This window comes from Hyperolius riggenbachi, chromosome 1 (assembly GCF_040937935.1).
Source record: "Hyperolius riggenbachi isolate aHypRig1 chromosome 1, aHypRig1.pri, whole genome shotgun sequence".
Classification (NCBI taxonomy): Eukaryota; Metazoa; Chordata; class Amphibia; order Anura; family Hyperoliidae; genus Hyperolius; species Hyperolius riggenbachi.
In genome coordinates, this window is record NC_090646.1 from 47674670 (window position 1) to 47693543 (window position 18874).

General features: G+C 50.3%; 1 protein-coding gene across 1 annotated transcript in view; it reads left to right on the forward strand.

Moving 5' to 3' along the window:
• Nucleotides 1-18874, forward strand: part of LOC137545242 (pepsin A-like) — a 74039-nt gene that overhangs the window by 7467 nt on the left and 47698 nt on the right. Inside the window, exon 2 of the mRNA XM_068266363.1 lies at nt 5568-5709. Within this exon, the coding sequence (XP_068122464.1) occupies nt 5568-5709 (142 nt within the window). The remainder of the gene's footprint in view (nt 1-5567; nt 5710-18874) is intronic.

Consider the following 18874-nt stretch of genomic DNA (forward strand, 5'->3'; position numbering starts at 1 on the left):
CCACCCTACCTATGCCTAACACAAACTTCCCCCTACCTATGCCTAACACTAACCTCCTCACTACCTATGCCCAACACTAACCTCCCCCCTACCTATGCCTAACACAAACTTCCCCCTACCTATGCCTAACACTAACCTCCTCACTACCTATGCCTTACACTAACCTCCCCCGTACCTATGCCTAACACTAACCTCCCCACTACCTATGCCTAACACTAACCTCCCCACTACCTATGCCTAACACTAACCTCCCCACTACCTATGTCTAACACTAACCTCCCCACTACCTATGCCCAACACTAACCTCCTCACTACCTATGCCTTACACTAACCTCCCCCCTACCTATGCCTAACACAAACTTCCCCCTACCTATGCCTAACACTAACCTCCTCACTACCTATGCCCAACACTAACCCCCCCCCCCCCCACCTATGCCTAACACAAACTTCCCCCTACCTATGCCTAACACTAACCTCCTCACTACCTATGCCTTACACTAACCTCCCCCGTACCTATGCCTAACACTAACCTCCCCACCACCTATGCCTAACACTAACCTTCCCACTACCTATGCCTAACACTAACCTCCCCACTACCTATGCCTAACACTAACCTCCCCACTACCTATGCCCAACACTAACCTCCTCACTACCTATGCCTTACACTAATCTCCACCCTACCTATGCCTAACACAAACTTCCCCCTACCTATGCCTAACACTAACCTCCTCACTACCTATGCCCAACACTAACCTCCCCCCTACCTATGCCTAACACAAACTTCCCCCTACCTATGCCTAACACTAACCTCCTCACTACCTATGCCTTACACTAACCTCCCCCGTACCTATGCCTAACACTAACCTCCCCACTACCTATGCCTAACACTAACCTCCCCACTACCTATGCCTTACACTAACCTCCCCCCTACCTATGCCTAACACAAACTTCCCCCTACCTATGCCTAACACTAACCTCCTCACTACCTATGCCCAACACTAACCCCCCCCCTACCTATGCCTAACACAAACTTCCCCCTACCTATGCCTAACTCTAACCTCCTCACTACGTATGCCTTACACTAACCTCCCCCGTACCTATGCCTAACACTAACCTCCCCACTACCTATGCCTAACACTAACCTTCCCACTACCTATGCCTAACACTAACCTCCCCCCTACCTATGCCTAACACAAACTTCCCCCTACCTATGCCTAACACTAACCTCCTCACTACCTATGCCTTACACTAACCTCCCCCGTACCTATGCCTAACACTAACCTCCCCACTACCTATGCCTAACACTAACCTCCCCACTACCTATGCCTAACACTAACCTCCCCACTACCTATGCCCAACACTAACCTCCTCACTACCTATGCCTTACACTAATCTCCACCCTACCTATGCCTAACACAAACTTCCCCCTACCTATGCCTAACACTAACCTCCTCACTACCTATGCCCAACACTAACCTCCCCCCTACCTATGCCTAACACAAACTTCCCCCTACCTATGCCTAACACTAACCTCCTCACTACCTATGCCTTACACTAACCTCCCCCGTACCTATGCCTAACACTAACCTCCCCACTACCTATGCCTAACACTAACCTCCCCACTACCTATGCCTAACACTAACCTCCCCACTACCTATGTCTAACACTAACCTCCCCACTACCTATGCCCAACACTAACCTCCTCACTACCTATGCCTTACACTAACCTCCCCCCTACCTATGCCTAACACAAACTTCCCCCTACCTATGCCTAACACTAACCTCCTCACTACCTATGCCCAACACTAACCCCCCCCCCCCCACCTATGCCTAACACAAACTTCCCCCTACCTATGCCTAACACTAACCTCCTCACTACCTATGCCTTACACTAACCTCCCCCGTACCTATGCCTAACACTAACCTCCCCACTACCTATGCCTAACACTAACCTCCCCACTACCTATGCCCAACACTAACCTCCTCACTACCTATGCCTTACACTAATCTCCACCCTACCTATGCCTAACACAAACTTCCCCCTACCTATGCCTAACACTAACCTCCTCACTACCTATGCCCAACACTAACCTCCCCCCTACCTATGCCTAACACAAACTTCCCCCTACCTATGCCTAACACTAACCTCCTCACTACCTATGCCTTACACTAACCTCCCCCGTACCTATGCCTAACACTAACCTCCCCACTACCTATGCCTAACACTAACCTCCCCACTACCTATGCCTTACACTAACCTCCCCCCTACCTATGCCTAACACAAACTTCCCCCCTACCTATGCCTAACACTAACCTCCTCACTACCTATGCCCAACACTAACCCCCCCCCCCCTACCTATGCCTAACACAAACTTCCCCCTACCTATGCCTAACTCTAACCTCCTCACTACGTATGCCTTACACTAACCTCCCCCGTACCTATGCCTAACACTAACCTCCCCACTACCTATGCCTAACACTAACCTTCCCACTACCTATGCCTAACACTAACCTCCCCACTACCTATGCCTAACACTAACCTCCCCACTACCTATGCCCAACACTAACATCCTCACTACCTATGCCTTACACTAACCTCCCCCCTACCTATGCCTAACACAAACTTCCCCCTACCTATGCCTAACACTAACCTCCTCACTACCTATGCCTTACACTAACCTCCCCCGTACCTATGCCTAACACTAACCTCCCCACTACCTATGCCTAACACTAACCTCCCCACTACCTATGCCTAACACTAACCTCCCCACTACCTATGCCCAACACTAACCTCCTCACTACCTATGCCCAACACTAACCCCCCCCCCCCCTACCTATGCCTAACACAAACTTCCCCCTACCTATGCCTAACACTAACCTCCTCACTACCTATGCCTTACACTAACCTCCCCCGTACCTATGCCTAACACTAACCTCCCCACTACCTATGCCTAACACTAACCTCCCCACTACCTATGCCTAACACTAACCTCCCCACTACCTATGCCTAACACTAACCTCCCCACTACCTATGCCTAACACTAACCTCCCCACTACCTATGCCCAACACTAACCTCCTCACTACCTATGCCTTACACTAACCTCCCCCCTACCTATGCCTAACACAAACTTCCCCCTACCTATGCCTAACACTAACCTCCTCACTACCTATGCCTTACACTAACCTCCCCCGTACCTATGCCTAACACTAACCTCCCCACTACCTATGCCTAACACTAACCTCCCAACTACCTATGCCTAACACTAACCTCCCCACTACCTATGCCCAACACTAACTTCCTCACTACCTATGCCTAACACTAACCTCCCCACTACCTATGCCTAACACTAACCTCCCAACTACCTATGCCTAACACTAACCTCCCCACTACCTATGCCCAACACTAACCTCCTTACTACCTATGCCTTAGACTAACCTCCCCCGTACCTATGCCTAACACTAACCTCCCCACTACCTATGCCTAACACTAACCTCCCCACTACCTATGCCTAACACTAACCTCCCCACTACCTATGCCTAACACTAACCTCCCCACTACCTATGCCTAACACTAACCTCCCCACTACCTATGCCTAACATTAACTTCCCCACTACCTATGCCCAACACTAACCTCCTCACTACCTATGCCTTACACTAACCTCCCCCCTACCTATGCCTAACACTAACCTCCCCACTACCTATGCCTAACACTAACCTCCCCACTACCTATGCCTAACACTAACCTCCCCACTACCTATGCCCAACACTAACTCCTCACTACCTATGCCTAACACTAACCTCCCCACTACCTATGCCTAACACTACCCTCCCCACTACCTATGCCTAACACTAACCTCCTCACTACCTATGCCCAACACTAACCTCCTTACTACCTATGCCTTACACTAACCTCCCCCGTACCTATGCCTAACACTAACCTCCCCACTACCTATGCCTAACACTAACCTCCCCACTACCTATGCCCAACACTAACCTCCCCACTACCTATGCCTAACACTAACCTCCCCCGTACCTATGCCTAATACTAACCTCCCCACTACCTATTCCTAACACTAACCTCCCCACTACCTATGCCTAACACTAACCTCCCCACTACCTATGCCCAACACTAACTTCCTCACTACCTATGCCTAACACTAACCTCCCCACTACCTATGCCTAACACTAACCTCCCCACTACCTATGCCTAACACTGACCTCCCCACTACCTATGCCCAACACTAACCTCCTTACTACCTATGCCTTTCACTAACCTCCCCCGTACCTATGCCTAACACTAACCTCCCCACTACCTATGCCTAACACTAACCTCCCCACTACCTATGCCCAACACTAACCTCCCCACTACCTATGCCTAACACTAACCTCCCCACTACCTATGCCCAACACTAACCTCCCCACTATCTATACCTAACACTAACCTCCCCCCTACCTATGCCTAACACTTACCTCCCCCCTACCTATGCCCAACACTAACCTCCCCCCTACCTATGCCTAACACTAACCTCCCCCCTACCTATGCCTAACACTAACCTCCCCCCTACCTATGCCCAACACTAATCTTCACCCTACCTATGCCTAACACTAACCTCCCCCCTACCTATGCCTAACACTAACCTCCCCCCTACCTATGCCTAACACTAATCTCCACCCTACCTATGCCTTACACTAACCTCCCCACTACCTATGCCGAACACTAATCTCCACCCTACCTATGCCTAACACTAACCTCCCCACTACCTATGCCTAACACTAACCTCCCCACTACCTATGCCTAACACTAACCTCCCCACTACCTATGCCTAACACTAACCTCCCCCCTACCTATGCCTAACACTAACCTCCCCACTACCTATGCCTAACACTAACCTCCCCACTACCTATGCCTAACACTAACCTCCCCACTACCTATGCCTAACACTAACCTCCCCACTACCTATGCCTAACACTAACCTCCCCACTACCTATGCTCAACACTAACCTCCCCACTACCTATTCCTAATACTATCCTCCCCCATATCTATGCCTAACACTAACCTCCCCACTACCTATGCCTAACACTAACCTCCCCACTACCTATGCCCAACACTAATCTCCACCCTACGTATGCCTTACACTAACCTCTGCCATACCTATGCCTAACACTAACCTCCCCACTACTATTGCCTAACACTAACCTCCCTCATACCTATGCCTAACAATAACCTCCCCACTAACTATGCCCAACACTAACCTCCCCACTACCTATGCCCAACACTAATCTCCACCCTACCTACGCCTAACACTAACCTCCGCCGTACCTATGCCCAACACTAACCTCCCCACTACCTACGCCTAACACTAACCTCCGCCGTACCTACTCATAACACTTACCTTTCTGCTAACTATGCCTAACACTCCCCTCACCTGTGCCTTAAACTAATGCCACCTATGTACCATATCATCATTTATAAATATCAGTCTTTAAGATTTAAAACAACAGTTTTGGTATGAGCTCTGTGTGACGCTCATGAAGTGTTGTTGTTGTTTTTTTACACATTATAGGGTTCCCCTGACCAGAAGGAAGTCCCTCAGGAGAACATTATGGGAACATGGAATTCTGGGTACACATAAATTGGACTTCTCCAACAGATACAGCTCAGCAGGGCGGGAGGCAACCACAGAACCTCTTGTAAACTACATGGATGTGAGTGACAGAAGCCTTGATGTTCATCCTCATTCTGTGGATAGGGCTTTGTCCAAAGAACTGAAGATTACTTGCCAGTTGCATAGATAATGCAAATTCATGTGTAACATGAGGCAGGAAGAGACAGGCTTGCTGCAATGTAACTCCAATATGACCCTCCCACCCCCCCCCCTCCCCCCTCTTAAGAGGAGTGAATGTGGCCGGGACAAGTAGGGCCAAAGGTCACTTTAGCCAAAAGTCACATTTTTGAAGGCTTGATTATGGAGTATTGGGGGGATATAATTTAATCCCAAAGTTGGTCAAAGCAAATTTTTAAAGCAACCAATTAGATGATACAAAGAGTGGTGGAAAGAATAGCTAGACATGCCAGACTGTTTCCCAGTGGTTTGCAGTAGAAACAATGTGCTTTTTTGTGATTATGTTGGTTGTTCAAAGAAAGTAAGGAGGGAGGTGATGAACAATTATAAGAACCTTATCCACGAGGAGATGACTAGCCAGTCACTAGAAGTCTTACAGTGAATCAAAAGACCGCACTCACGTCAGTAGGTAAGCTGGTGCCGGGCCCCAAGGCCATCGAATACTTTCGTCATGAAGGAGTCCGCACACAGACTAATCGGAGCAATCACCACAAGTTTATTGTCCCATCACATGTATTATAAATCCACAGTCTGACCTGCATAGGCAGGTAACCTCCCCACTACTTTGTTCACACCAGGACATCTGGTGTGAACAAAGTAGAAACAAGGTTAGAGACTTATTTCTGTAGTGTGCAGCTGAAGGGTGGTCCAGAGGCTTCCCAGATCTTCCAACAGACCACCAGTCCAGGGCAGGGTCCCCCAATACCTTTCTGTCTTTTTTGAAAATCAAATAGCTTTCTTATGGCCATGTTTAACCATTACAAAAAAAAATCTGAACTCGGGAAGCATGAAGAAGGTGTGTACATGCTCAGTAGAACAAAGTGCTTGTGCACAGAGAAAAAAAGCCACGCTGGTTCAAATCCCAGACAGGTCAACATCTTTAAGGAGTTTGTATGTTCTCCCAGTGTCTGCGTGGGTTTCCTCCAGGCACTCCGGTTTCCTCCCACATCCCAAAAACATACAGATAAGTTAATTGGCTTCCCCCTAAAATTGGCCCTAGACTACGATACATGTGCTACACGATTCATACATAGACATATGACTAAGGTAGGGACTAGAGTGTGAGCTCCTCTGAGGGACAGTTGGTGACAAGACATTATACTCTGTACAGTGCTGTGTAATATGTCGGCATTATATAAATACTAAAATAAATAAATATAATAGCATAAGTGACTTAATTCTAGTGTTGGGCGAACATCTAGATGTTCGGGTTCGGGCCGAACAGGCCGAACATGGCCGCGATGTTCGGGTGTTCGACCCGAACTCCGAACATAATGGAAGTCAATGGGGACCCGAACTTTTGTGGTTTGTAAAGCCTCCTTACATGCTACATACCCCAAATTTACAGGGTATGTGCACCTTGGGAGTGGGTACAAGAGGAAAAAATTTTTTAGCAAAAAGAGCTTATAGTTTTTGAGAAAATCGATTTTAAAGTTTCAAAGGGAAAACTGTCTTTTAAATGCGGGAAATGTCTGTTTTCTTTGCACAGGTAACATGCTTTTTGTCGGCATGCAGTCATAAATGTAATACATATAAGAGGTTCCAGGAAAAGGGACCGGTAATGCTAACCCAGCAGCAGCACACGTGATGGAACAGGAGGAGGGTGGCGCAGGAGGAGAAGGCCATGCTTTGAGACACAACAACCCAGGCCTTGCATGAGGACAAGAAGCGTGCGGATAGCATGCTTTGTACCACCATGCAGTCATAAATGTAATAAAGATAAGTGGTTCAATAAACAGGGACCACGCGGCAACGCTAACCCAGCAGCAGCACACGTGATGGAACAGGAGGAGGCGCAGGAGGAGAAGGCCACGCTTTGTGAGACACAACAACCCAGGCCTTGCATGAGGACAAAAAGCGTGCGGATAGCATGCTTTGTACCGCCATGTAGTCATAAATGTAATAAAGATAAGAGGTTCCATAAACAGGGACCGGCAACGGTAACCCAGCAGCAGCAGCAGCAGCAGCAGCACACGTGATGGAACAGGAGGAGGCGCAGGAGGAGAAGGCCACGCTTTGTGAGACACAACAACCCAGGCCTTGCATGAGGACAAAAAGCGTGCGGATAGCATGCTTTGTACCGCCATGTAGTCATAAATGTAATAAAGATAAGAGGTTCCATAAACAGGGACCGGCAACGGTAACCCAGCAGCAGCAGCAGCAGCAGCAGCACACGTGATGGAACAGGAGGAGGCGCAGGAGGAGAAGGCCACGCTTTGTGAGACACAACAACCCAGGCCTTGCATGAGGACAAAAAGCGTGCGGATATAGCAGCAATGCTTTTTGCCGCCATGCAGTCATAAATGTAATACAGATGAGAGGTTCAATAAACAGGGACCGGAAACGCTAAACCATCCCAGATGTTCATCAGTCATGTTACTTGGTTGGGGTCCAGGAGTGTTGCGTAGTCGTTTCCAATCCAGGATTGATTCATTTTAATTTGAGTCAGACGGTCTGCATTTTCTGTGGAGAGGCGGATACGCCGATCTGTGATGATGCCTCCGGCAGCACTGAAACAGCGTTCCGACATAACGCTGGCTGCCGGGCAAGCCAGCACCTCTATTGCGTACATTGCCAGTTCGTGCCAGGTGTCTAGCTTCATGCCCGGTTTCAGGTCCAGCGGTGCCAGCCACAAATCCGTCTGTTCCTTTATTCCCCTCCAAATTTCCTCCCCTGTGTGCTGCTTATCCCCAAGGCAGATCAGCTTCAGCAACGCTTGCTGACGCATGCCAACAGCTGTGCTGCACTGCTTCCACGATCCTACTGCTGCTGGTGCTGGGTTAGCATTTCCGGATGAGGTACAGCTTTGAGATGCGTTGGAGGAGAAGGAGTCAGAGAGGTAGGTGCTGCTGTTGTTATCCAGCTGTTTGCGGCGTGGGCAACACCCGCGCCGTAGCAGGTGAGGAATCGCTGCCAGGCTCCACAAGGTTCACCCAGTGCGCGGTAAGGGAGATGTATCGACCCTGGCCGAACGCACTCGTCCAGGTGTCAGTGGTGAGGTGAACCTTGCAGGCAACGGCATTCTTCAAGCTTCGGGTTATTTAGCTGACCACGTGCTCATGCAACTCAGGCACTGCAGAGCGCGCAAAGTGGTAGCGGCTGGGAACCACGTAACGTGGGATGGCCACTGACATCATGCCCTTGAAGCTGTTTGTCTCCACCACTCGATATGGCAGCATTTCGCAGGCCAGAAGCTTGGCTATGCTGGCTGGCTGTTACTGCCACGGCCCGGGGGTCATTTGCTGGCAATTTCCTCTTGTGCTCAAACATCTCAGAGACAGACAACTCAACCGTAGCGCTGCACACCGAAGGGCTGTTGGTTGTTGTGTTTGATGAACACTGGGAGACCTCAAGAGCACTAGTCCGGAAAGTGACAGTGTCAGCATCGTCTGATGTTTGTGAATGTTGTGAACCACGCAATGGCTGGGCTACTGCTGCTGCTGAGGCGGGTCTGGTGGTGAGTCTGGTGAACCCAAGGGAGGCAGTGTTGCTGGTGGTACCCTGTCCTGCCGCGTTTGCCCACAGAGTGGGATGTTTGGATAGAATGTGGCGGCTCATGCTGGTGGTGGAGAGGTTGTTAATACTTTTCCCCCTGCTCAGGCGGGTCTTGCACACCTTGCAAATCGCCATGGTAACATCCTCAGTGCAGTCTTCAAAGAAAGCCCAGACTTTAACTGGCTGAGGACTCGGACCTCGTGCGTGATGTGCTGGTGCTGCTTAACCCACTGCTGGACGCTTGAGAGGTCATCCAAGTAATTATCTGGTCCTGTTCTTTTGGATCTGTGAGGGTTGTTGTCCTGGACAACATGGGCAGTATTGAGTGGGTTTTCTTGGGTGCTCCCCTGTGGCCTGTACGTGAACCGTCAGGGGAAACACCTCTTCCCTTGCCCCTCCCTCTTTCACCGGATTTCTTCCTCATTTCACTTATCCTTAAAGTACACGCTGACTGGCAGCAGTACAGTGGCAGTACAGAAATGCTATACAGTGGTGGGTGAGCGGTGTACCACTATTGTCAGCAGTGACACAGAGCACAATGCTATACAGTGGCGGGTGAGCGGTGTACTACTGTTCCCAGCAGACACAGAGTGGAAGTAAACACAATGCTATATAGTGTGGCTGAGCCGTGTACACAGAGTGGCATTAAACACAATGCTATATAGTCTGCTATATAGTCACCCCGAACAGGGTGATGTTCTGCAGAACCCGAACAGTGGCAAACACTGTTCGCCCAACACTACTGGGAGGGAACGCAGATTTTAGTACCTAAACACACGATACAACATGTTTTCCGGGGTCGGACTCTGAGGCACATACAGATGGTCCCGATCATCATCCTCATCATACAACTCTTCTCCTGAGTCTGAGCCACCCACCACCTCTGCCACCCCAACATCCCCAGACACAGACCCCTCATCGTCCTCAACATTAACTTGGGATGCTGGCCTGAGCCAGACCTCCTCCTCCACATCAGGCCCCATCATCTCCTCAATGGCAGCCCTCATTAATCGCTCTGGCGACGGACTGATGGACACAACGTTCTCCTCCGGGGAGGGCTGCTGCTGACCACTGGCTGCTGGGGTGGATGTTATAGCTTGCGTGGGGCGTTGGCTGTTGCTGTTGTTGGGAGTGCTGCTCACAGCGGAGGTCTCTGGGGAACTCATGTTGAGCTCATATAGTGGTTGACGGTGAGTGGAGTATTACTGATCCCAGCAATATACACACTGACTGGCAGAGTACGCAATGCTATATAGTGTGGCTGAGCGGTGTACACAGAGTGGCAGTAAACACAATGCTATATAGTCTGGCTGAGCGAGCGGTGTACTACTGTTCCCAGCAGAATCAGAGTGGCAGTAAACAATGGTATATAGTCTGGCTGAGCGGTGTACACAGAGTGTCAGTAAACAATGGTATATAGTCTGGCTGAGCGAGCGGTGTACTACTGTTCCCAGCAGAATCAGAGTGGCAGTAAACAATGGTATATAGTCTGGCTGAGCGGTGTACACAGAGTGTCAGTAAACAATGGTATATAGTCTGGCTGAGCGGTGTACACAGAGTGTCAGTAAACAATGGTATATAGTCTGGCTGAGCGGTGTACACAGAGTGGCAGTAAACACAATGCTATATACTCTGGCTGAGCGAGCGGTGTACTACTGTTCCCAGCAGACACAGAACAGTAAACAGAATGCTATATAGTGTGGCTGAGCGAGCGGTGTACCACTATTCCCAGCAGACACAGAACAGTAAACAGAATGCTATATAGTGTGGCTGAGCGAGCGGTGTACCACTATTCCCAGCAGACACAGAACAGTAAACAGAATGCTATATAGTGTGGCTGAGCGAGCGGTGTACCACTATTCCCAGCAGACACAGAACAGTGAACAGAATGCTATATAGTGTGGCTGAGCGAGCGGTGTACCACTATTCCCAGCAGACACAGAACAGTGAACAGAATGCTATATAGTGTGGCTGAGCGAGCGGTGTACCACTATTCCCAGCAGACACAGAACAGTGAACAGAATGCTATATAGTGTGGATGAGCGAGCGGTGTACCACTATTCCCAGCAGACACAGAACAGTAAACAGAATGCTATATAGTGTGGCTGAGCGAGCGGTGTACCACTATTCCCAGCAGACACAGAACAGTGAACAGAATGCTATATAGTGTGGCTGAGCGAGCGGTGTACCACTATTCCCAGCAGACACAGAACAGTGAACAGAATGCTATATAGTGTGGCTGAGCGAGCGGTGTACCACTATTCCCAGCAGACACAGAACAGTAAACAGAATGCTATATAGTGTGGCTGAGCGAGCGGTGTACCACTATTCCCAGCAGACACAGAACAGTAAACAGAATGCTATATAGTGTGGCTGAGCGAGCGGTGTACCACTATTCCAAGCAGACACAGAACAGTGAACAGAATGCTATATAGTGTGGCTGAGCGAGCGGTGTACCACTATTCCCAGCAGACACAGAGTGGCAGTAAACAGAATGCTATATAGTGTGGCTGAGCGAGGTACACAGAGTGGCAGTAAACAGAATGCTATATAGTGTGGCTGAGCAAGCGGTGTACTACTATTCCCAGCAGACACAGAGTGGCAGTAAACAGAATGCTATATAGTGTGGCTGAGCGAGGTACACAGAGTGGCAGTAAACAGAATGCTATATAGTGTGGCTGAGCAAGCGGTGTACTACTGTTCCCAGCAGTGACACAATGACAGGGGGGACCCTGGCTAGCGTGGCTGGAGCGCGAACTACCCTGCCTGCCTACCCAAAGCTAAACCCACAGACAAATGGCGGAGATATGACGTGGTTCGGGTATTTATTTACCCGAACCACGTGACAGTTCGGCCAATCAGAGCGCGTTCGGGTCCGAACCACGTGACCCGTTCGGCCAATCACAGCGCTAGCCGAACGTTCGGGGAACGTTCGGCCATGCGCTCTTAGTTCGGCCATATGGCCGAACGGTTTGGCCGAGCACCGTCAGGTGTTCGGCCGAACTCGAACATCACCCGAACAGGGTGATGTTCTGCAGAACCCGAACAGTGGCGAACACTGTTCGCCCAACACTACTTAATTCTACTGGGCATACATGTTTCTAACTCAAACATGCCCAATCCAGGTGTGGCCATTCACGGCTGGGAGCACAGCCAGAATATCAAGATCCTGGTATGGTGGGCTCCACGAGGGTCAGAGAAGCCAATGGACCAAGGCTTCAAATTACTGAAGGAAATTTATATTTTTACTTATTTATTTATTTACTATTTTATCACTTTAAGCGCACTTTAACCTCCCTGGCGGTCAATTAAAACCGCCAGGGGGCAGCGCAGCAGTTTTTTTTTACATTTTATTTTTTTAAAAATCATGTAGCTAGCCTAGCGCTAGCTACATGACAGCCGCAGAGCTGCGGCATCCCCCCACCCCCTTCGATCGCCTCCGGCGATCATGCCCGTCAGGAAATCCCGTTCTGAACGGGATTTCCATTAGGGCTTACCCCGTCGCCATGGCGATGGGTGCAATGACATCGCCAACGTCATGGACGTCGTGACGTCAGAGGGAACCCCGATCCACCCCTCAGCACTGCCTGGCACTGATTGGCCAGGCTGCGCAGGGGTCTCGGGGGGGGGGGGACACCCTTTAACGCGGCGAGCGGAGGCAAATCGGCGGGGAGCGGTGGCGATCGGTGGGTTCACGCAGCTAGCAAAGTGCTAGCTGCATGCAACAAAAAAAAAAACGCAAATCGGGCCAGCAGGGCCTGAGAAATACTCCTGCGCAGCATAGCCCGAGCTCAGCTCGGGCTTACCGCCAGGAAGGTAAAAGCTAATGGGAACCCATATTAAATAAAAAAGTCAGATACTCACCTAAGGAGAGGGAGGCTCTGGGTCCCATAGAGCATCCCCTCTCTTCTCCCGGTCCCCGCTGTTGTCCTGGCTCTCCCATAGCGGTATTTGACCATTTTGGGTTAAATACCGCTGTTTCCCGACCAAAGGGAGGCTTCGGAGATGCTTCGGGAGCCCGAGCGCTCCTGAAGACGGGCCGCTCTACACTGCGCACACCCTAGCGCCCTCTATGATGCACAGTATGGAGCCGCCTGTCTTCAGGAGAACTGGGCTCCCGAAGACTTCCGAAGTCGCCGTGGCGGCGGATGCGAATGGGGGAGCCAGCGCAGCACCGAGGGCACCAGGAGTGGAGAGGGAAGGAACATTAGGACCGAGCCTTTCCTCTCCTTAGGTGAGTATCTGACTTTTTTTTATTTAAACATGGGTACACATTAGCTTTAAATTGGTAAGCATAGGAGCACAACTACAATCAAACAAAGCAACATAAAGGACTTTCACATTTTAGACCTTCATTTTTAAAAGGAAGACAAGCACAGTAGAGTCCTGGTTATCCGGAATTAAACTAACCAGCAGTCTCACCATCCAGCACAAATCGCCGGCAGTACTCACAATGGTGAAGGCCAACCTCTTAGGCTGTTTGAGGGCTTTCTTGTGGTTAAATACTTAGTTCCATTGCTCCATCAAGGCTAATATGCTTTCAGTTTTTGTATTTAAACATTTAATGTGGAGATCATGGTATGTATATAGAGTGGGGTATAGCACTGTATTAACTAGGCCTATTTTTAACATGGAGTCTCCAGCAACCAGAAAGCACACTTATCCAGTATCAGCCGATAGAAGTCTTTGGAACATGAAAGATCACAGACCAATTTTACCCCCTTCCATGTAGTATGAGAGCCATACCTACACAGTCTATTCTATTAACCTCCTTGGCGGTAATGATGAGCTCAGCTCATCCATTACCGCCAGAGGGCGCCGCTCAGGCCCCGCTGGGCCGATTTTGATATATTTCTTATAAAACACGCAGCAAGCACTTTGCTTGCTGCATCTTTACACCGATTGCCGCTGCTCGCCGCCGATGCGCCGCTACCCGCCGCGTTATAGCCACCCCCCCCCCAAGACCCCATGCGCAGCCTGGCCAATCAGTGCCAGGCAGCGCTGAGGGGTGGATCGGGACTCCCGATGACGTCATAACGTCAATGACATCATCACGATTGTTGCGATGGCGACGGGGGAAGCCCTGGGCTTGATCGCCGGTGGCGATTGAAAAGGTGGGAGGGACGCCGCAGGGAGGGGGGAATCATGTAGCTAGCACTAGGCTAGCTACATGATTTAAAAAAAAACATTGTGCAGCGCCGCCACCCTGGCGCATTTAATAGAACGCCAAGGTGGTTAAGTATCCCCATCAGATAAAACTCTTTTCAAGATGCTGCACACATGCAACAAATCAGTATCTGCAAAAGATCAATTCCTGCAAAATGCATTCATAGTCTATGATATCTGCAGATCTCATACACACCTTGTTTATAGAGTTGGGCCGAACGGTTCGCCTGCGAACGGTTCCATGCGAACTTCAGTGGTTCGCGTTCACGTCCCGCAGGCGAGCTTTTGCGGAAGTTCGGTTCGCCCCATAATGCGCCATGAGGGTCAACTTTGACCCTCTACATCACAGTCAGCAGACCCAGTGTAGCCAATTAGGCTACACTAGCCCCTGGAGCCACTCCCCCCCTAATACAAGGCAGGCAGCGGCGGCCATTACGCTCACTCGTGTGCCTGCGTTAGTGAGAGTAGGGCGAGCTGCTGCAGACTGTCTCTCATAGGGAAAGATTAGTTAGGCTTAGCTTGTTCCTGGCTGCATACCTGTTCTGTTCAGTACCTGCATACCTGTTCACTGAACCTGACACTGCATACCTGTTCTGTGAACCCACCACTGCATACCTGTTCTGTGAACCCACCACTGCATACCTGTACTGTGAACCCACCACTGCATACCTGTACACTGAACTCACCACTGCATACCTGTTCAGTGAACCCACCACTGCATACCTGTTCAGTGAACCCACCACTGCATACCTGTTCAGTGAACCTGCCACTGCATACCTGTTCTGTGAACCCACCACTGCATACCTGTTCTGTGAACCCACCACTGCATACCTGCACTGTGAACCCACCACTGCATACCTGTTCAGTGAACCCGCCACTGCATACCTGTTCAGTGAACCCACCACTGCATACCTGTTCAGTGAACCCACCACTGCATACCTGTACTGTGAACCCACCACTGCATACCTGTTCAGTGAACCCACCACTGCATACCTGTTCAGTGAACCCACCACTGCATACCTGTTCTGTGAACCCACCACTGCATACCTGTTCTGTGAACCCACCACTGCATACCTGTTCAGTGAACCCACCACTGCATACCTGTTCTCTGAACCCACCACTGCATACCTGTTCAGTGAACCCACCACTGCACACCTGTTCTGTGAACCCACCACTGCATACCTGTTCTGTGAACCCACCACTGCATACCTGTTCAGTGAACCCACCACTGCATACCTGTTCAATGAACCCACCACTGCATACCTGTACACTGAACTCACCACTGCATACCTGTTCTGTGAACCCACCACTGCATACCTGTTCTGTGAACCCACCACTGCATACCTGTTCAGTGAACCCACCACTGCATACCTGTACTGTGAACCCACCACTGCATACCTGTTCAGTGAATCCACCACTGCATACCTGTTCAGTGAACCCACCACTGCATACCTGTTCTGTGAACCCACCACTGCATACCTGTACTGTGAACCCACCACTGCATACCTGTACACTGAACTCACCACTGCATACCTGTTCAGTGAACCCACCACTGCATACCTGTTCAGTGAACCCACCACTGCATACCTGTTCAGTGAACCTGCCACTGCATACCTGTTCTGTGAACCCACCACTGCATACCTGTTCTGTGAACCCACCACTGCATACCTGTTCAGTGAACCCACCACTGCATACCTGTTCAGTGAACCCACCACTGCATACCTGTACTGTGAACCCACCACTGCATACCTGTTCAGTGAACCCACCACTGCATACCTGTTCAGTGAACCCACCACTGCATACCTGTTCTGTGAACCCACCACTGCATACCTGTTCTGTGAACCCACCACTGCATACCTGTTCAGTGAACCCACCACTGCATACCTGTTCTCTGAACCCACCACTGCATACCTGTTCAGTGAACCCACCACTGCACACCTGTTCTGTGAACCCACCACTGCATACCTGTTCTGTGAACCCACCACTGCATACCTGTTCAGTGAACCCACCACTGCATACCTGTTCAATGAACCCACCACTGCATACCTGTACACTGAACTCACCACTGCATACCTGTTCTGTGAACCCACCACTGCATACCTGTTCTGTGAACCCACCACTGCATACCTGTTCAGTGAACCCACCACTGCATACCTGTACTGTGAACCCACCACTGCATACCTGTTCAGTGAATCCACCACTGCATACCTGTTCAGTGAACCCACCACTGCATACCTGTTCTGTGAACCCACCACTGCATACCTGTACTGTGAACCCACCACTGCATACCTGTACACTGAACTCACCACTGCATACCTGTTCAGTGAACCCACCACTGCATACCTGTTCAGTGAACCCACCACTGCATACCTGTTCAGTGAACCTGCCACTGCATACCTGTTCTGTGAACCCACCACTGCATACCTGTTCTGTGAACCCACCACTGCATACCTGTACTGTGAACCCACCACTGCATACCTGTTCAGTGAACCCGCCACTGCATACCTGTTCAGTAAACCTGCCACTGCATACCTGTTCAGTGAACCCACCACTGCATACCTGTACTGTGAACCCACCACTGCATACCTGTTCAGTGAACCCACCACTGCATACCTGTTCAGTGAACCCACCACTGCATACCTGTTCTGTGAACCCACCACTGCATACCTGTTCAGTGAACCCACCACTGCATACCTGTACTGTGAACCCACCACTGCATACCTGTTCAGTGAACCCACCACTGTATACCTGTTCAGTGAACACACCACTGCATACCTGTTCTGTGAACCCACCACTGCATACCTGTTCTGTGAACCCACCACTGCATACCTGTTCAGTGAACCCACCACTGCATACCTGTTCTCTGAACCCACCACTGCATACCTGTTCAGTGAACCCACCACTGCATACCTGTTCTGTGAACCCACCACTGCATACCTATTCAGTGAACCCACCACTGCATACCTGTTCAGTGAACCTGCCACTGCATACCTGTTCTGTGAACCCGCCACTGTATACCTGTTCTGTTCAGTGAACCCGCCACTGCATACCTGTTCTGTTCAGTGAACCCGCCACTGCATACCTGTTCTGTTCAGTGAACCCGCCACTGCGTACCTGTTCTCGCCATGGTGCGCACCAGTCCAGCATGGCCGTCACTACACAAACAGCTGTTTGCGGTGCGTTACATGGTGAGTTTGGTGTGCCAGTGCGAAGCAGTACCTTAATTACACTACCTGATTGATGTATACACATGCAAGATGTTTTAAAGTACTTTAGGCCTGTCATTTAGCATTCAATGTGATTTCTGCCCTTAAAAAGCTGCTTTGCATCAAATCCAGATTTTTCCCGGGGACTTTTGGCATGTATCCCACTCCTCCACCTGGGGGTCCAGGTGTTAGACCCCTTGAAACATCTTTTCCATCACTTTTGTGGCCAGCATAATTTTTTTTTTTCAAAGTTCGCATCCCCATTGAAGTCTATGGCGGTTCGCGAACTTTTACGCGAACCGAACCTTACGCGGAAGTTTGCGAACCCGGTTCGCGAACCTAAAACCGGAGGTTCGGCCCCACTCTACTTGTTTAACAGACATTAATCTGCAGCTCAAATCCACCAGGATGGATCTTCAGATCTGCAGATGAATGTCTGATCTGGTGTGTGTTGTGTGTGTGGTGTGTGTGATGTGTGTGTGTGTGTGTGTGTGATGTGTGTGTGTGTGTGTGTGTGTGTGTGTGTGTGTGTGTGTGTGTGGTGTGTGTGTGTGTGTGTGTGTGTGTGTGTGTGTGTGTGTGTGTGTGTGTGTGTGTGTGGGATGTGTGTGTGTGTGTGTTGTGTGTGTGTGTGTGTGTGTGTGTGTGTGTGTGTGTGGTGTGTGTGTGTGTGTGGTGTGTGTGCATACCTCCCAACATTTCAATGTCCCAAAACGGGACAATTAGGCCACACCCCTGGCCACACCCCCAACCCCCTAGTCACGCCCGCCCCAGAAAAAAAAGTTTTTTTTTTTAAATAATTGTTTAATTACTCCCAAATGGGAGGCGCTGGGAGGGTGCCGGTGGGTGGGGAGGAGGGTGAGGGTGGCCGTGGGCGGGCAGGCAGAGAGAGGGGGAAAAAAAGCCGATCGAGGCACCAGCCCGGTATGCGGCATGGATGGCCGCTGCCGCCATTAACCTTCTCCCTCCTAATATGTCCCCCAGTGTCCCCTTCCCCCAGCACAGTAAAATGGGTAGCAGAGCGGCCTGTAACTGTTACCACTGCCGTACCGGGATCTCATCTGGTCTTCTCGCTTCCTGTGACGTCACAGGAAGCAGGAAGCAAGAAGACCAGATGGGATCCCGGTACGGCAGTGGTAACAGTTACAGGCCGCTCCGCTG